The sequence below is a fragment of the Dermacentor andersoni genome, chromosome 3 (genome assembly GCF_023375885.2).
Source record: "Dermacentor andersoni chromosome 3, qqDerAnde1_hic_scaffold, whole genome shotgun sequence".
In the NCBI taxonomy this organism is placed as follows: Eukaryota; Metazoa; Arthropoda; class Arachnida; order Ixodida; family Ixodidae; genus Dermacentor; species Dermacentor andersoni.
The window spans coordinates 141,458,708-141,479,526 of record NC_092816.1 but is presented as its reverse complement, the minus strand read 5'-3'; the positions used below and the strand labels follow the sequence as shown (position 1 = coordinate 141,479,526).

Here is a 20,819-nt window from a genome sequence, read left to right as displayed (position 1 = left end):
AAAAACAACGCTATGATTATTTGCACACGACACCCGTTTTACGGCCACCATACGTAAGTCTCCTTATTTTCCCAGAATGTAATTTTCGTGGCAGGTATAGTTCGTCATTGACATCAGGCTAAAATGTTCACCTCTCGTAAAACGCACTTATAATACTCTGAAGCACTTGCATTCGTTTTTACAGCAAAAGTTACAATCAAGGTACGCACATATGCATGCACGCATATGTATGCATGCAAATTGCTCGTGGCATGCCTCCTCTTTCTGCTCAATATGAACAAGCTAGGCGACTCACTTATTTCACGGAGGACACAGCGGATGCTTCGTATAACGTATGAAAAGAGGGCGAAAACAATAGTTGAGAAATTATTAACAAAGCTCAGAAACTATCCATAGATCTTCCCTAACATCACCTTTAGCATGGCCCCTACTTCGACCAAATCCGAACTCGATGACCCGTACTGTTCTGTTGGGACACTGAAGAATAGCGGTTAACAGCAATAGAATTAAGGAAATCAAGCCGCCCTGTGAATGATAAGTTACCAGTAAAAATATTCTACTCTTCTTCGCCCATCGGTCCCGATCATACAGTACTCGGGTATTCTATTTTTCAAACAATAAGGGGGCATCAAGACACATTTATTTTCAGTACATGTTTATATAGGAATTGCCTTCCACAGATTGCTCTCGCTCTTAATTACATCACTGTTTTTAAAAGAGCCGCTACGAACCTGGTTTGCAACTAACTACAGAACTGCTGCATTACGTTTGTTCTGGTATTTCTCTGTCATGAGAAATAGCTGCCCGCTTTCGCCTTGCTATAGTTTCTGATATGTTATAAATAACTGTTTTGGTGTTTGCACAAGTGCTTGTGTAACACCTTCTGAAAACCCTCCTGCATTGGCCCTAACTTGGGCCTGCAGTATTTTGTAAATAAGAAAATATCATATAGCTGTTTGCCGGTGAGCCGTAAACACGTGCTCTGGAGTTTTTTTGCTTATGCGATACTATGAACTGTATGTTGAGCATTGCAAATTTTATTGGCATAGAAAGGGGACTGCGATTTCACGGAAACCAAAAAATTACTTTTTCTATGTGCCCATGGGCTCTTTGCACTGTTTCACAGCAACGAGTAAATCGTATTGCCATTCCCTTTTTCGTTTTTCTTGCAAATAATGAATCTACTGCTATACTACGCGACAGAACCTAGGAATTGAAGCTTGGGAAATGCTTAGGGAAGCACCAAAAAGCTTCCACAAAATGTCATGGAAAGTACGTTTGACCAACACGACTGTTGAGGACAATGCTGGCGCGAAAGCTATATGCAATCTATTGTTTGGAGCGAGTCTATTGTACTCCTCCTGAGACGTAGACGGTAGTCCGCTTGCGTCAATTCAGCGCTCGTTTTTTCTTGCCACGAAGACTAGTTGCCAGAGAATGTGCACTCACTTTTCTTCTCGACGCGTGTGGCTGAGGGCTGCGTAATGCAAGCACTGTTGCTTTTGGAATGCGTCACTTTGGCTTTCCGTGAGTATTCGGTTGTCACTTTTTTGTTATGGGTAGACGCCTACAGCCTTATTAATGATTAAACAAACTATTCAGACGAGCATACGTTTTCTCCGCACGATGCATGCCCGATGATGTTTAGGAGAGAGGAGAGAGCGCAGAAAGTGCGGTCCAGCTCATTTCGGAATAGCAAAAAAATATACATTGGTAGTCTGAAAGACGCATTCACTCATGACATAAGCTTGTAACTTAAGTTGCCGAAGAAAAAAAGCATTTATTTTCACAAACAGGAGACAGTGCACTGATAAGCTCGGGAAGGCAACTTCCGGTGACGCCATTACGTGTACTCGAAACTTTCATATCCGAAATTCATATTACGAAGCAATCTTACTTTTCACAGGACATCCTTTACATGGGGGCGCTGTTACATCAGGCAAGCAGGCTATTGTAATAATAATCGTTTACCAGAGCCCGCGTGCTCACTTCAGGGATCAGTTGCAAGCCATTTGGCAGAACATTGCTAAGAATGTGGTTAGATTGCTGGGTGATTGCTGGGTTTTAATGGCGCAAGGGCATCTTTGGCCAAAGAGCGCCAATTCAGGAATGTGGTTAGAATAGAATATGTTTTTATTCAACATCAAAGTGTACATCATAGATACATTCAATCCGCGTAAGCCGTGTGGCTTGTGTGCGTAACTAGGCAGCGTTAAGAGAGGAGTTCACTGATCCAGCGAAATAAAACAGCGCTTGTATGCCTATACACTGAATCCACTTATACAATGAATAAAAAAGAAATGCATATAAATTGAATAATACGTGCAAAGAAGAGTAGGTGAATGCTGAGAACAATAGCAAGATTTAGCTCGGCTGACAATAAGTGTTTGTGTCTAGATATCTGCAGATTGCATCGAAGTTCTCAAGAACGTTTCCCTGTTACACGGTGGTCCATGGGCAGGTATAGTACGTAGCTTAATAAAATAAGAGGGAACATAAAGAGGGCGAATTCTGCCATAGCTTGTAAAAAATCCTGGAAAGAACGTAAAGTTATATTTCTATGGACATTATAAATTTTAAACGCGATATACATGTACTTTCTTTTAACAACATCGAGAATATATTGCTCGTCCACATCACGCGTGCTCAAAGAGCTCATAGTCACGTAATTTTCAACGTGGAATTGTTTGTCGTAAGATAAATGTGCTGCAATTTTATGAAGGATAGTGTTCAAGGTTGTTAATTTGTAGCGAGAATTTATTAGCTGTCCACCCATATCGCATAACCGATTCACCGACACCATTGTAAACCATGCATTTTACAGACACATATCACCTGCAGATCGCAATGCATATAGTTAGACACAGACAGGCCTTAGACGCTTCGATGTATAGTCAATGTGTGCACCCCAAAAAAAGCATCATCCAGATAAAAATCGAGGTATTTTACACTTGAGGATGGCCTTAGCATTGGCACGAACAAACATGGCAAGCACTATCGTCCAGAAAAAGAGTTCCAGATGCCATAATTGTCTTATATGGTCTGTGAAAGCGTAAAAAGTTTGGTATAAATTGATTTATATATATTCTGTTCCAGGCAAAGCAATCTAAAAGGCAATCAGTGTCTTGTTGTAGTAGGTGGATCCCTTAATTAAAGCTTCTACACGGTAATGCAACGGCGGTATCATCAGCATAAAGGAATGCATTCGATATGAAAAGGAGCCTGGCTATATGGGTGCAGGTTACATAATAATGGCGCCAATATTAACCTATTTACCTTTGGCGCATTCCGTAAATAATATGTATTGATTCGCTGTACTCATTGCTGATTCTTATACAATTTACACTGTCAGGAAAATATTTGTCAAACATGTTATGTAAAGGCATCTAACTCTACCACTTTCAAGTTTGTAAAATAATATCTTGTGATCAATTGTGTAAAATGATTTCTTTAGGTTGACAGAGAGGGTAAGTACTGAGTTATTCTTATCAATTTACCTGCATATCAGATTATCAAGTGTTTCCTTCTACTTATGGATGCGCGCCATAAATTGTAAACTGCACTTTCCTACCATGCTACAGAGAGCCCGCGACATAAGCGCAGTATTTCACGCACAACAACACGGTGATTCATGCGTAAGGTGTTCATGTATGTCTACTTTGCAGTGGAGTTAGGCTACCAATGGAGTCCATGATAGCCTGTCGACAGCTGGGACTTGTGATGAATTGTGGTTTTTATTATATGAACACTACAGGCGCATTTCTGTGGTCGGCGTGCGAGTGAAAGCGAGCGAGCGTGCGCCGGCGAACGCGGCTCAATCTCGCGTGCGCGAGCGAGGAAGGCGCGGTAGAAACGCGCCCTGTTCTATCCCGCGCGAGGCACGGGCGATAAGGCGAGGGATGGGTAGGAGCATGGAGGAAGGAAACTGAGGAGAGGCCCTACCCCCTCCGCACGCTAGGAGAAAAGCGTGGAGGAAATGACGTAGTAGGTTCTATTCTTTTTTGCTGATTTTTTATTTCTTTGGCGTAATAGCAACGCCTTTCGGGCCACAATGGTGGCTTTGTAATTCTTCAGTGCGTTCACACGTGTTACTCCGTAGGTTTCGTACCGTGGCAAAGGCGCCGTGCGCGCAGGTCTTGCGTTGGTCTCCGTGTTTTGTTGCACTGCGTTATTTGGACCGTGCTCTACCGGATGATGCTGTGGCCAGGTGAGACAGGAGGAACTAAAGTTCGTGAAATGAACGCGCATGCAACGCTGTACACAATGTACCACGCCACGGCAATGGCTGTGGACAACGGAATATCCGCGGGAAATTTTACCCTCTCTGGCGGAATCACGCTAACGTGCTAACGATTGTGTAGTATTGCTGCGGAGCGCGCGGGTCCGGGCAGCACGGTTACGCGCAGCGCGGCGTGGTTTCGGGAGAAATGTAAACAAGAGAGGAGAGCTGGCCCGATAGGCGGAGCAACGCCACGAGCAACGCCAACTTCCGGCTTCACTTTAGCTTCACAAAGAGTGACGTCAGGGCCTCTCCTGAGTTTCCTTCCTCCGCGGGTAGGAGACTGGGCGTTTCTCTCCGGCGGCTGTAAAGCCCCTTAATAATTTCAAAGTAGCGACACTCTTCTCCTCGCGGCACTTTCTTCCTCGATTCTCCTCGCCCGCCGGCTGCGCACGGCGCGCTTTTTCTCCTGGGCTCCTGTGGACGGGACGCAGCATTCTACGGAGGTGTGTTATTTTGGGCTAGTTGCGCGCCCCAGTGGTGTTGAATTTTTTTAGAAATGCTGATAACAGCCGTATGAATGGGCTATACTGATGCAAAAGGAGCTTTGAGTCGAGTTCTATACTCCAGACAATTTTTCTGAGACGTGAAGAGATGCTTTACTTTGTGCGTCTCATCTAGCTTGTGGCACATTCCTTTGTGTGTGGCTTATGAAGCGAGAGCATTAGATCTCTGTTTCAAGGTCGCGTTGTGAGCTACAGAAAATGTCCCGTGACCGAACTCGATGAAGGTGAATTAAGGCGCATTAAGAGTTATCGTGGACTAAGGTGAATGAGGGTGGATTAGGATAGAATAAAGTCCATGAAGGTGGATTATGGTGCATTAAGGATCATTATTGTGTATTAGGATGGAGGAAGTAGGATTAAGGAGCATTAAGGAGGATTACAGTGGATTAAGTTCGATGAAAGAGGAATTTGGATTATGGTGAATTAAAATGGATTAAGTTACGTTAAAGAGGATTAATACCGATTAAAATGGTTGAAAGATTAGTTGGGGTATGGTTTATTACAGTAGACTTTACTACCTTAATCCTCCTTCATCAAACTTAATCCGCCGTCATCATCACCATCATCAGCCTGGTTACGCCCACTGCAGGGCATAGGCCTCTCCCATACTTCTCCAACAAACCCGGTGAATCCACACTCCTCCTTAATCCTTGTTCATGCATCTTATTCATCCTTAATGCACTCTGATCGATCCTAATCGGTCTTAATACTCCTCCATCAAGGCTAATTACCTTAATCCACCCTAATCCTAATCCACCTTAATGCTCCTTCATCCGCCTTAATCATTATTCATGTGCACGTTATTCATGTGCATTCCTGCTTAATACACCCTAATCCACCTCCATAAACCATAATCAACCTTGATCAAGCATAACCTATCCTAATTGGCCTTAATTCTCCTTTATCAACGCAATTGTTTGCCTTAATCTTCCCTAATCGACCTTAATCCTCCTGCACCCTCCTTAATCCTTCCTAATCCTTGTTCATACACATTATTCATCATTCATGCGCAGGTTATCCTTCTTAATACACTCCAATGCACCTTAATTCAATCACTAATGAATCATTACTTAATTTGGCTAATCATTCTCTTATACAGGAGTGGACATGCTTTGATTTGGGTCGCCTCTAGCCTTCGTTAGCTCGCGTGATATTTTCTGTTCACAACGCCACCTTGAAGCATGGAGATCTAAAGGCGTTCGCCTTAAAACTTAAAAAAAACGCAATGTGGACTTGCTGGCGCTCATCACCTGGAATACCACAGGTATAATTGCCACTAATTGTTTCAGGGCTTGCATTTATTGTATCTGACTGACGCCAGGTAGACGTTGGCTAGAAATAATAGCTCCACTACAAGCCGATATAATAATTTTCAGTAAAACAAGCAGCGGATCCTAACAATCGCAAGCTCTATTTCGCACATAATTGTCCAGAGTGGAAAGCAGAATCTACAGTGCTGCGTTTCTGACTGAATAACACAGCTGACAACGTGCCAGGCGATGAAGCCGCCGGAGAATATTAAGCATACTGAGGACAACCGCATTTTTACGCAATGTACAAACTGCCGCAAAAGACACGCTGGTGAGCAGGCCGGAAGAATAAAAGAAATGCAGCATTACGGGATGCTTTGCTACGAGCAATAACAAAGACTCCTCCGCTCGCAAAAAAACGCTGTTCTTTGTCGGAACAAAGTTCTTTCGGCCAATGTTATGCAGCCACTGCTTCCTGCGCAAGCCGTCACGCTTTTCTTGTCGTATCATAAAAACGGCATAACCATCTTGAGGCTTCTCGCCGCAGTTATATGCGCAACAGCACGGGATAGCGCTAGCACATTGAGCATGAAACACAGCGTACAACGTTCGCTACGCCGAGCTAATGCGCCGAGCCAGCCGGGCTGAGCAAAAAATGGTGCGAACGAAAAAAGCAAAAGACAAGCAAAACGCAGGATCCGTGCGTTTCCAAGGGTCATGGCAGGGAGACCAATCATCGTGCACAAAAACGGGGGCAGAACTGGTTGCCGCGAGGAGGACGCGCAAGGGGCGAGGAGGTCGCGCGGCGGCGGCACAGTTCAAATAGTGGCGGCACTTTCAAATTATGAAGGAATTTTAGGCGGCTGCTGCTTAAGGCGCGGCCGTGCGGGCGACGTATCTTAAATGCGATCTGCGACGTGGCCAAAGTGCGCGCCCGCGCGGGCCACATCTTCAAAGCGATCTGCGATGTTTGCAGAGAGCGCGTAGAGCCGATAGCTTCGTATGTGCTGTGCTTTCGACGTTTCGTCCGCGTTGAAGGGAGAGATGCCCGAAGGTGAAATCGTTCGTTGCTGCTGCCGCAATTCCACACTCGGCGTTTCCGAGGCCATCGAGCGAGATGTTTTCATGTTTACCTGTGTGCGCGTGACAACGTGCTTCTTAATTTAGCTCGTAAGCGAATGTTTACAAGTTTATACGGCCGATAAAGCTACTATCCTTAGTAGTATATCTACCTACTAATTCGCTATCGCAATCGATGCATCACCTTGCGGGTGAAGCTGCGACTCTTTTTTATTGCGAAAGCAATACTGCTCGCACTTTCGGCCCATTGGTGGCCGTGGCGCCTCCTTACGCAGCTGCGCGTCACGTGAGCGTGTGACGTCACGCCAGACCGAGAGACGAGGCCCCAGATCGCGGCATCGATGGTGGAGGGGAAGCCTTCCGCGCCGCTACTGCGGCGCTACCGAGAGAAGGCGCTCGCTGGTGTGACGTCACGCCAGACCGAGGGATGGGGCCCCAGCTCGCGGCATCGATGGTGGAGGCCATAGAGTTACTATACTGACTCTAGAGGACAAGCTACCCATAGGGCCCATGCATTGAAATCGGGAACCGTAAGAGCGCCGCCATGTTGCTACGCGCCGAGGTTGCCAGCTCCTGAGACGCTTGCTAGACTTGGTGACAGTAGTCAGTTTTAATCCGGCAACCGTAGCAGCGTAGCAGCATGGCGCCTCGCTAGTAGTGTCGTGATGTGTGCGTGCAGCCGTGTGTTTGGGCTTTATAAGTTGGTTCTTTATTCTATGTTGCGGGACGGTGTGGGTGTGGTCCATGTTGGCCGTACAGGTGGCAGATATGCAACCGAGGGATGATCCTGTTGAAGTTTCCGGTGGTATGCGGTTTTCAGCGGTCATGCCTGTTGCAGGAGTGTCACGTACTCGACGAGGTTACGAGCTCGAAGCTGTGGTCAGGTTCTTCGTTAGCGTTCCGTAATTCTCTTCGCACGGGCGCGGTATGTTGCAAAAGCCGCTTTCGCGATCTATCGTAGCGACGATAGATCGGGTTTCTTTATTATTACAAGTACTGATCCAGCTGTAGGGCACATGTAGCCGACAAACGGAAGTCTCAGGAGAGCACCTGAGATTATAATAAAGCAGGCGGCACAGGAACTCCAGGGCACCCAAGGGACAGTGGGGGGATCAAAGCTCGAAGCAGAACGGTACGTAGGTTGGGGCCGCCGAGGCAGGTGTGTGCCAGGGAGTGTTCGCACGGACAGCTCCCCTGGCACGCGCAGCAGTGCCTCGCAAGGTCGAGATGCTTTAAAGGCACCTGCGCCCATGATCTTTCTTTTGCCTCGGTGCAGTTAGCACGATTAATGAGAATAATATGGAGGGCATCCGGTGCAGTCGCGAATGCGTCATGGCAAATGTAGCTCGCGTCGCCTGGCGTGTGTAGTAATATCAGAGTTGGTTGTATGAACTTCATCATATTAATGCGCTTTGTTACGGTACCTTAACGGAATGGGTCTAGAGGACGGTGTTGGTACATTTTTCTCGTACCGCCCTAATCCTGTTATACCCCCCACTACAAACACACACACATACCCCCCCCCCCTTTTTTTTTATGTATACATACAATTCCTTGCCATGATGGATCATAGCCTCCTTTATTTTTGAAAAATAGAGGAGGCTATGGACGGATTGACCAGTTCAAGTTGTCAACTTGTCAGTAACTGTCATAGGAATGACTGTAATAAACACAATTCCACGATCGGATTGTTTACTTTCATTTTTTGTTGTAACACTGAGGACTACATAGAACTTTATTTTGTATATGTGAGAGAAGTATGTGGATATCACGAGCTTAAGCCAATGTGCGATACACAGACAAAACAACTGCTACAACATGAACTGAATTGAGGGCCACACAACACATCGTAATTAAAGGTGCAAAATATAGGGGGAAGCTTCAAAATACGCTCTGTAGCACTGCAAAGTATAACATATATTGTATGTGTACAATAAATGTTCAAAAAAACAATGCATCAATGTCCCATTTGCCTTCAAGTTTATTATCAAGTTCAAGTTTACTGAAGTTTATTATGAGCATATGTACAACAGGAATCTACTAACACACCCGCAGTTAAGGTGGCTGTTCGAGGTGTGCTGGCTACCTCAGTGTAAGAAAAAGAAATTGGGCGAATGTCGACACCAGTGCCACTGCTTCTTGCCTCTGACCTGCACGTGCCTCCGCGGCATCTTTGTGCACAAGTGTGCTGGCGTGGCGAACGTAGGAGTCATCCGAGAGAAAGAGTATTGTTTACATGGAGAAGTGGCTGTTCACATTGCCTGTCGCTTTCCCTCAAATGTTTCCTTGGCGACTAGGGTGACACACCCGCAGTCAAGGTGGCTGTTCGAGGTGTGCTGGCTGTCTAAACGAAAGAAAAAGAAAGAAATTAGATGAATGTCGATACCAGTGCTATTGCTTCTTGCCTCTTACCTGCATTTGCCTCCACGGCCTCTTGGCTTGTGGAGTCTGTATGAGGGGGCTGCTGTGGCTAGGCGAAGGCATTGTCGAAGGAAAAAGAAACGGCCATTCAAATGGGGAATTATAGAAATAAATGCAGTTCTTATGTCTGTTTCTTGCACTGTTCTTGCCTAAAAGTTTTCAAAGACAGTGTCCAGAATACACCAGCACTTTGACTGCTTTTGCTGTTTACCTGCAAGTGTTGCTGTGAGATCCTTAGTATGGCTGCGTGCAGCATTGTAACACTTAGTGGAGGCATTTGAAGTGGTAGCCAAAATTATAAAGAATCATCCTTGTCTGCATGAATGCTTTAAATTTCTAGATGCAGTGGTAACTGTTACTATTGGTGCAAGGCCCCCCACATCTAAGCGACAAGTGCCATAGCTCGAAACTGAATTTTTCCTTTAGTGTTTCACAAGGTGTCTGATATGTCCACATTAGACGTGATCCGTTTCTTATTATTTATCCCAGTGTGGAGAGAGCATCATTAAATAGTATTTTTTTTATTTTTGCATGGCTTGCTTTTTGGTTTGTTTCTGAATTTATCAAACAGCAGTCTCATGATGCTAAAGTGACTCATGATATGGTCGACAGTCATCAGCTTTAGTTTTTCAGAAAAACAACGCATTTCATGACCCATTGTGTGCTATCCCATTATTCGCATAATTTCTCAGAGTATTCTACCTATACTGACTTGCTTGATTTCCACTAAAGAATCTTGCATCTTCAAATACCATTCTTTCCTTAAAATCATTCGACACTTCTCATAATTTCTGTACCTTGGGCTTCTGATACTCTGCATTCACCATTTTTGCTTGTTTCTGACTAGAAATGTCTTCTTTAATTTCGAGCTTAAATTTTACCTTTGGAACACACGGAAGGGCTTGCCATTGCATATCTGCATAAAAGGGAAACATGTTTCTTGCGAAATCCAATTGAAGATTGATGAATGCAGCTTGCAGTGTGATATGACTGAATGATCCATAAAAGTAACTCATCTCACTTGGTAAATTAAAGCACTTATTAGTGTGATGTACAAGATACGTTACACTAACGTGGTGGGTTCTCTTGCTTATACAGCAAAAGAATCGGTGCGCGAGAAAAAAATTATTTTTGCATACCCCTTGTACACACTGATTTAAGGAAAATGAGCTGGAGCTGTCCACATAATCTACTTATTTTACCTGCGACTATGGTCAACAAAAATGTGTCCCAGCTGCTTAGTGGTATTTGAGATTATGTCAGTATTGCATATGTGCCTGTTGTCTAAAATAACTGAATTTTGAAAATGCTCGCAGGGATCTGATGTGCATATCTGCAGTTTATGGATACATGTAAAAGACTCAGCATCAAGTGCAAGTGAACGGACCTACAGGCCCGAAGTCGATCATGCAAATAGATTCGCTGCACAAATTTGTGACCAAAAAAGATATTCCACATGAAATGGCATGCAAGGAAGTGTTGAAAATATTACACAGTTAATAAAACGCCTACGCTATTAATATGTGGGTTGATACACTCGTTATGCAAAACGGAGGTAAGGCGTGCAGACAGGACACAAGAATAGAGTATTTACAAGCAAACATGCAACACGAGCGCCGCCCACTTCTCTACTCTTGTGTCCTGTCTGCACGCCTCACCTCTGTTTTGCATAATGATTCCTTACCAACTAGCTCAGCTTTCTGTCGTTCTAAGTCTCGATGCACTCGATTTCGTCCGCATTAGGCACTCGCCTCTTGATTACTTCGTGGCACAGAAATACTCTGCATCAGGCTGTTTTTCTGCTGTGGCCTTTGTAGAAGCATGATTGTTCAAAGTGCAACAATTAAACAGTTTCTTTGAGTTGCTTGTGGCTTCGCCAGTACAATTCCGGTGCGCTGGTCCGCCTGTCCAGCAATTTCCTACTGAAGGGAAACCTGCAAATAAAAACGCCGCTCCGCATGTAGAAAAATGCTCTACTGTGACGCTTCTCAAACGATTGTGATGCCCCACAAGAGCTGCCTACTCGCGTGATATTCTCAACAACGAGATACATTCGTTTACTTACATGTGAAGGTATATGCCTGGGCACTTCGGGGCTTCGGTGGCGCAGAAGGCACGAGTGTGCCATAGCGTCCGATGTCGACGCGCGATCGCATGTCAAACCTAAACTGTTCGAAATTACTACGCGTCCAAAAAAAACAGATTCGAAACCGAAATTCGCGTCATCCTTTATTAAATGAATGCGTAGTTCGTGATTTACATAAGTCACGGACTTAGTGATCACTTTCTGTAAACTTAATATTAACCCACCACCTTCATAAAACCTCAGGTATGCGTTTTTAGATCACAAAGCATACGGTGACCTGTACTTGTTTTCAGCGCTTTCAACAGTAATTGCGCTGGCCACATTGACCAGTAGCAACAGGGCGGCGCCCTAGAGGTTCCCACTTTTCCGGCCCAGCTTTTCCTCTAGAGTTGTTCTACTAACTCTATGGTGGAGGCGAAGCCTTGCGCGCCGCTACGGCGGCGCTACCGAGAGAAGGCGCTCGCTGGTGTGACGTCATGCTAGGAGGATAAATGGAGCTACAGCTCGGCTCCTCGCAGTGGTCGGCGCGCTGCCTTGCGCTATGTTGGATGATGTATAGCCATAAGTTTAACAAAGGGCAACCATGTCCACACCATCAGCCGAACTAAGGCGCCGCCAAGGGTATTGCTTTCGCAATCTTCCAGGCTTAACCAAGCTAAGCCTTCAGCCAATTTTTGTTTTCAGCACACGTTGTTTACTATGCATTGTAGTTAATATACAATAAAGACTGGTGCTTTGTTTGTTCTCTGCTCTGTTAGATTACCAACCAACCTAGTGAAGCATGCTGCTTCACTTTAGTGGCTCATTCGTCTGTAGATGAAGGTTGCCTATTTTGTTCCTACAACGGCTTCCATGCACACGCGTACTTCCAAGGGCACGCTGCTTTGCGTAATGTCTGCTACCTAATAGCGGCATATCGAATGTTTTAATGTGTACCTCGAAACTTAGTTACCACAGATAACATATAATTACGGCGTCGTAGTTACTATAAAATAAAAATTTGACACTCAAGAACTTCCAGCATTCTTATGAGATGAATACATGTTTTGCGTCTCAAGACTTATTTTAGAGCGAGCAGCTTTCTTGACTCATTCAACCGTTTTCGTGGTCGGCCGCCGTAGTTTCTCTGTCTATGCAAAGGGCACATTGATGGGCACGTTGCTTGTCGAACTCCAAGAAGGATGTGCGCTTGTTCCAGAGCTTTGTGGCTTTCGAACGTTTAAATTTCTGGTCATCGGTTCTTCGCGTTTCATTGCCGCCTGCGATAAAGTTAGCGTTAAGGCTTTGTAGCTGAAGTCCACTGCACGTCTCTTGTCGGAATGTGCACTTTCGTCGTGCTGGCTCACCTCAACTCGGCTTACACCGACTTCCACAGTCCACAGAATCTACATGATTAAAGGGGAAGGGCCTAAGGTGTATCTGGCCTCCATACATTAGGCTAGATAAAAAGAAGGCGCTGCTCCACAGCTGCTGTTATGCCGTGGTCATCTTGCTGTCCTGATTCCGTTGTAGTGATGCCTCCCAAGTCACACTGTCATTCGTTGCCACGCTTTCATCAGCTCCATCATCATCATTCGATAATTATTACACTTATAGCGCCATGCCACTCATGCAGTCGTTGTCACGCTGTCATCTCGTCTACCAAAGTGCTGTCGGCGGTAATTTTTGCCAATATAAACAAACACGGATTGCAGCGTCAGAAATGTATTTATACAGTGTTGCTAGGGCATCTGTTTCATTTATATCGGCCACATAACCTGCTCGCTTACCGTAACAACCATCTTTTATAGCTTATATTAGTTATACAGTTAAAACTATACAGTTGTAGCAGTTATACTCTGCGCTTACGGTGTTACGCAATTGTGCACCAATGCGAGATCATTTATTTACCATTAGTCGACTCAAAACAACAGTTCTCTACAGCTTCGCTGAAGTGTTGTTTTTCTACTTCTGGCCATTTCTGTAGAATCTCCAGTGTACTTATCAGTCGTCGCGCCTTGTTCGGGGCCGACAGAAGAGGCCCATCCAAGGGCGAAACCGGTAGCGTCAGTGACGGCCGCCTCCAGAAAACGGATCGGGCTGCAGACTGACGGCGACAGCAAAGGCACCATATCTACTCACCCAGCAGCGACCACCCTTGCAATGACGATGACTTCGAACTTGCGCGGAGCCGGAAGGCGAAGCGAACGAAAATCAGGACCTATTCTTCCTTGAGTGCACGATTTGTTGTGCCGACGTCGAATACTGATGCCAACACCACGCTCCTTACAATGACTTTGATACCCAACGGTAGCATGAAACGGCTTAATAGGCAATCTGTGTCGATTCAGCTGGAGACCATGGTGCCAAATGAAATCACAGACATTAGAGGGAACACCCGCAAAAATGTAGGGGCGGTAAATGTTCTGCATGCGGGTGCACTTAGCGCGCCCTGCGAAAAGTTACAGATCTTTATGGCATGCACGTGTGCCCTTACATCCCGCTGGGCTCTGATGGTGGACTGTTCTCATAGAGCCCCTCGGTGGAAGCAGAAGAGACTGGACTGGGCGCCATGAGGCATATAAGCTCGACGATGCATTAACCTGATAAAAATGATTAACCTGATAAAAATCATTAACCTGACAAAAATGATTAGCCTGATAAAAAATGCATTAACCTGATAAAAAATGCATTAACCTGATAAAAAATGCATTAACCTGATAAAAAATGCATTAACCTGATAAAAAATGCATTAACCTGATAAACAAATGGCAATTCTTTGTGGGCCTTCTGTTCCTACGTAGTAGACTTTGCAGAACAGAATAATATGCGGATAATGAATACCTTCTTCCGCAAGCGGGATGGCCGAAAGTGGACGTGGAGGAGCCCCAGTGGCGAGACTAGAAATGAAATAGAATTTATGCTCTGCGCTAACCCTGGCATCATACAAGATGTTGACGTGCTCGGCAAGGTGCGCTGTAGTGACATAGGAGAGTAAGAACTCGAATTCACCGAGACTTGAGGAGGGAACGTAAGAAACTGGTACATAAGAAGCCAATCAATGAGTTAGTGGTAAGAGGGAAACGAGGAATTCAGGATCAAGTTGCAGAACAGGTATTCGGCTTTAGCTCAGGAAGAGAACCTTAGTGTTGAAGCAATGGACGACAATCTTGTGGGCATGATTAAAGAGTGTGCAATAGAATTGGGTGGTAACTCCGTTAGGCAGGATACCAGTAAGCTATCGCAGGAGACGAAAGATCTGATCAAGAAACGCCAGTGTATGAAAGCCTGTAACCTTACAGCTAGAATAGAACTGGCAGAACTTTCGAAGTTAATCAACAAGCTTAAGACAGCTGACATAAGGGAGTACAACATGGATAGTATTAAAAATGCCCTCAGGAACGGAGTAAGCCTAAAAGCAGTGAAGAAGAAACTAAGAATTGGCAAGAATCAGATGTATCCGTTAAGAGACAAAGCCGGCAATATCATGACTAATATGGGTGAGATAGTTCAAGTGGCTGAGGAGTTCTATAGAGATTTATACAGTACCAGTGGCACCCACGACGATAATGGAAGAGAGAATAGTCTAGAGAAATTTGAAATCCCACAAGTGACGCCGGAAGAAGTAAAGAAAGCATTGGGATCTATGCAAAGGGGGAAGGCAGCTGGGGAGGATCAAGTAAGAGCAGATTTGTTGGAATGGTGGGCAGATTGCTCTAGAAAAACTGGCCACCCTGTATACGCAATGCCTCATGACCTCGAGCTTACCGGAATCGTGGAAGAACGCTAACATAATCCTAATCCATAAGAAAGGGGATGCCAAAGACCCGAAAAATTATAGACCGATCAGCTTACTGTCCATTGCCTACAAACTGTTTGCTAAGGTAATCGCAAATAGAATCAGGAACACCTTAGAGTTCTGTCAAGTAAAGGACCAAACAGGATTCCGTAAAGGCTACTCAACAATAGACCATATTCGTACAATCAATCAGGTGACAGAGAAATGTGCGGAATATAACCAACCCTTATATATAGCTTTCATTGATTACGAGAAAGCGTTTGATTCAGTCGAAACCTCAGCAGTCATGGAGTCATGGAGCCGTATGCAAAAATATTGAAAGATATCTATAGCGGCTCCACAGCCACCGTAGTCCTCCATAAAGAAAGCAACGAAATTCCAATAAATAAAGGCGTCAGGCAGGGAGATACGGTCCATTCACAGCGTGTTTACAGGAGGTATTCAGAGACCTGGATTGGGAAGGATTCAGGATAAGAGTTAATGGAGAATACCTTAGTAACTTGCGATTCGCTGATGATATTACCTTGCTTAGTAACTCAGGGGACCACTTGCAATGCATGCTCACTGACATGGAGAGGCAAAGCAGAAGGGTAAGTCTAAAGATTTATCTGCAGAAAACTAAGGTAACGTTTAACAGTCTCGGAAGAGAACAGCAGTTTACGATAGGTAGCGAGGCACTGGAAATGGTAAGGGAATACATCTACTTAGAGCAGGTAGTGACCGCGGATCTGGATCATGAGACTGAAATAATCAGAAGTATAAGAATGGGCTGTGGTGCGTTTGGCAGGCATTCGCACATCATGAACAGCAGGTTGCCATTATCCCTCACGATAAAAGTGTATAACAGCTGTGTCTTACCAGTACTCACGTCCGGGGCAGAAACCTGGAGGCTTACGAAAAGGGTTCTACCTAAATTGAGGACGACGCAACGAGCTACGGAAAGAAGAATGGTGGGTGTAACGTTAAGGGATAAGAAAAGAGCAGATTGGGTGAGAAAACAAACGCGAGTTAATGACATCTTAGTTGAAATCAAGAAAAAGAAATGGGCATGGGCAGGACATGTAATGAGGAGGGAAGATAAGCAACGGCCATTAAGAGTTACGGACTGGATTCCAAGGGAAGGGACGCGTAGCAGGGGACGGCAGAAATTTAGGTGGGTGGATGAGATTAAGAAGCTTGCAGGGGCGACATGGCCACAATTATGAGTTGACCGAGGTAGTTAGAGAAGTATGGAAGAGGCCTTTGTCCTGCAGTGGGCGTAACCAGGCTGATGTTCATGATGATGATGATCATGATGATGATGATGGTGATGTTCCTACGAGCTCGCGACCTCGGACATGATACCTGATCACAACTGTATACGTCTACCAAGCTCCTTCTCGACGCCATGGTACCGGCCGCCAAACAACGACGTCCCAAAAAAAAACGGAACCTCTCCGGTCGCCACACTCGATGTTCTCGATTTCTGGCCCTCGGTCGGTGTACTCTGCTTCGTCCTCATCGAGGCGCCATTTCGCCGTCACCGAGTCACATCTCAAACGGCTGAGTACGGCTGCGTCGTGAGTGCGCTTAACCCGACCACTGCAGCTTTGGTCCGCGACATTTTACTACCTCCTCCGCCCAATGATCAGTTCGACACCCGTAAGAGAGAGTTACTACGGCGCACCACGGACTCTATGTCACGACGGATTCAACAACTCCTCTCATCGGAGGAACTTGGTGACAGAAAACAGACTGAGCTGCTTCGCCGCATGACTGAACTCCTTGGAATCAGTCCATCATCAGCAGGCTCGAAAATCCTTTAGGAGCCCTTTTTACAGTGTCTACCAAATCAGGTACGCATGAATTTATGTGCCTCCCCCACTACGGCTTCTGGGGAGGTCTTAGCGACGATGGCAGATCAGATTATGGATTCTTTACATCCTGTGGTATCCGTTGTTGACCATTGTAATACAATGGTTGCGATAAGACCCCACTTAGAGCAGCACTTTGACGAATTCGACAGTTCAAGCGTGCACCTTGCTGCGCAAGGAACTAACTAACCAGTAGGCTGCCTTTCGCTTTCGTGCGAATAACCATCAGCAGCGCCATCGCTTGCATGACCCATACGTGCCACGCCCTCCGTCTCCCTTAATTTGTTGCTATCACGGGAAATATGGCGCTGGCGCACATCAGTGCAGTGCGCCTTGCAACTTTATGGGAAACAGTCGGGCCAGTCACTGATGATGGCTAGTGCTACTGGCCCAATATCAAGCCGTCTTTTCTACTTCACCGACCGCGTTAGGAAAGTTCACTGTCTTGTAGACACTGGTGCAGAAATTTGTGCAATTCCCCCTACTTTTCAAGAGTTCTCGTTGCCATGAATGGTTCTAACATAAAAACGTATGGCCACAAATCTGTCACTCTTGACCTTCGTATGCGACGCCCTTTTCGATGGCCTATTCACCGTCGCCGGCGTCCACGAGCCGATCATCGGCGCTAACTTTCTGTGCAAGTTTGACCTTCTCGTCGACCTTCACCACTTCCGCCTTCTTGACTCCTCAACAAACCTGTTCGTACAAGGTATCACTACGTCTGCACCACCTTTGCGTCTCGTACAAGCACACACCTAGGTGCGGAAGCCGTCGTCCACCAACCTGCCGGAATTTCCAGCGCTGTTCGAACCACCCTGGCCAGATCGTCCAATAATGCACCTCGTCACGCAGAGCAAGGTCACTAAAGGACCACCACTATGTGCTTGACCTCGCCGCTTTGCACCAGACCATCTGAAAATTGCAAAGCAAGAATTTGAACACATGCTCGAGTTAGGCTTCATTCGTCCTTCCGCTTGCTCTTGGCCATCTGCTACACACATGGTGCCCAAGAAGACGGGTGATCGGTGGCCGTGTGGCGATTACCGCGCCCTAAACAAAGTGACGATTCCTGATAGGTAACCTATACCGCACACCCACGATTTCACCACATCGCTTCATGGTCGCTGCATATTTAGCAAAGTGGATCTAGTAAAGCCTACCACCAGATTCTTGTCGAGCCTTGCGATATTCCTAAAACCATAATTATTATTCCTTTTTACATGTATTAATACATGCGCATGCCATTCCGCCTACGTAATGCAACTAAAACATTTCAGCGATTCGTCGATCAAGTACTCCATGGCCTGACTTGTTGCTTCATCTATTTACCACTAATAATCAATGAGACATATGGAAACCGAATACAGCTCTATACCGATTTTTCGATCTCATCTACCAGCTCTTCAGATGCTGTTGTCATTATGGCTACAAAAATTACAATGAAATTCAAACTGTCACATATGACATCAAAGGCGGCAGAGCTTGCAGCCCCGCGTGCTGCCGTCCAATACCTTCTGCAAGAGACACCTCTGAAATGATTCATCTTTTGCGGCTCGAAGGCAGCACTTCAGAGTGTGCACTTTCCCCTATATCACAGGAATCGTGAGCCGCTGACATATAAAATAAGAGAAGACCACCATCAAGCTAACGCTCTAGGGCAGGCAATTATATTTCAGTGGCTACCTGGTCATATCGGCGTTGCTGGTAATGAACTCGCCGACGAAACCGCCCAGTCTGTCTATCTGGAAGCCCGACCACTTCCAGTTTCCTCATGCAGAACCGGCGCTGCAAGGAAGATTGATATCGAAGCGAAAGCAATCACACACAATTACTGGCCTCCTCCCAACCTCCCGATCTGTCATCTTCATAGGCTTGATCCAGGCCTAATGCGACAAGTGCCATCAATAGTTTCCCACTCTGAGGCGTCAGTATTGCGCCGTGGGTGGCTCGGGGTGGCATTTACGAAGGCGCACTGGTGGCGCACTGAAATAGAGGATACACCCATATGCGACTCTTTCGAAACTATAGGAACCATTAACAGATCCTATGCCTCTGTCTCCACGGCGATGTCAAGCATGAAGCTCTCCAGACATCGTTGAACCGGATGGATACTCAACCACTTTCGGAAATGATCCATGGACCGTGGCCGTGCGCGTCTATGGTACCGAAAGCCATGATTGCGTTATTGCACTACTTCAAGTCGACACTTCTTGGCGATGGTGTGTGGACTCGTTGGGTAACTTCAAAAGTGCGTGAAACTGTGCTCTTTCCCTATGTCGTCTCTCTCTTTTCAACCCTATACCTCTGCCACCAGTGCAGGGTAGCAAACCAGACGTGCGTCTGGGTAACTTCCCTGCCTTTCCTCACTTCTATTTCTCTATCTCGGTCTTAACCACTATAACTCACAGTTTTGCTGTTTCCTTTTACTAAACGTAAGGAGCATGTATGCAATTCCTCTCGCCCTGCCATTGTGGCTCCACGCGCCGAGGTGGCGTGGGGCTCTGGCATTGGACTGCTAAGCTTGAGGGTGCGGGGTTCAATTCCGGCCACGGCGCTCGCATTTCGATGGGGGTGAAATGCGAAAACGCCCATGTACTCTCCACTAGGTGCACGTCAAAGAACCCCAGGTCGTCAAAATATGTCCGCAGCCCCCCCTACGACGTGCCTCATGATCACATCTTGGTTATCTCACGTAAAACCCCAGGAGGATGAACAGTGTCACTTGTCCACGTTGCGATGTCGCTAAGACGAAGGTGATGAATGACGCCTGGCGAGGAAATATTTGCCGGGACATGTCTATGCAAATGGATATACGACTACTGCTCATCAATATTTGAGGACTAAGTGCCCTTTGTTTCACAACAGGACATAGGAATTCTCGAGGATTGGGCAAGAATAGGTATACATGCAGCAGCACATATACAATGGATCAATTAAGTTTTTTGACAAATGAAATAATCCGTTCAAAAGATAATGCCGTGCTCAAATAAGAGTTTGCTGCGGCCAGAGATATAGCTATAAACTTACATTAAATGTTCAGGTTCCATGCAGAAAACTATTTATTAAGCAAAAGCGTTGCTTACTGGCAGTAGTTTAACGGCTAGTATATAGGGGTTACATAAGCCGATTTGCTGCTACTTGTGCCCAGGGCAGATACATATATCCACAAGAGTATTCAGAAGCACTGCATACAAAAGCACCGCTATAATTACACTTCGGTGTTGGGAAAGAATACCAGGTGGGCAATTAATAATGAGTAGCCCTTACTACGTGCTTCATAATCAGGTCAAGGGGATTTTTTTCATCCTCCGAGATACGAACAAAACGACCAGTATATAGGGGCGCTGTAATGTAAAGTTATTCCAAATAATTTCATTCCCATTTTGCAATCGGCCCTACGCGATTGGCCCGAAAATTTTCGGACCGCCAGCACTTCGCCTGCTTGTCACGTGACGTCACGAAAACCGCGAAAACATCCCATTTGATATGATATGTGCACACTAATTATGCATGATTAGACCAAACGAAAAAACTATAATTATTTCTGATTCGACTACTTTTACGCC

General features: G+C 45.7%; 1 protein-coding gene and 1 long non-coding RNA gene across 3 annotated transcripts in view; one reads left to right on the top strand and one right to left on the bottom strand.

The window, feature by feature from the left end:
• Nucleotides 1-1,389: 1,389 nt before the first annotated feature.
• LOC126525137 (uncharacterized) overlaps nucleotides 1,390-20,819 on the top strand; it is a 90,049-nt gene continuing 70,619 nt past the window's right edge. Inside the window, exon 1 of one of the 2 annotated variants that reach the window (XR_011893469.1) lies at nucleotides 1,390-1,527. Coding sequence is in view for 1 of the 2 variants with exons in the window: in XM_072287316.1 (XP_072143417.1) it covers nucleotides 1,508-1,527 (20 nt within the window). In the remaining variant the exon portion in view is untranslated. The remainder of the gene's footprint in view (nucleotides 1,528-20,819) is intronic. The other variant, XM_072287316.1, reaches the window with a different exon arrangement.
• LOC140216434 (uncharacterized) lies at nucleotides 9,079-11,693 on the bottom strand. The gene is made up of 3 exons (XR_011893102.1): nucleotides 11,602-11,693; nucleotides 9,528-11,470; nucleotides 9,079-9,459 (listed from the first exon to the last, which is right to left on the bottom strand). It is a non-coding gene; the product is annotated as an uncharacterized lncRNA (long non-coding RNA).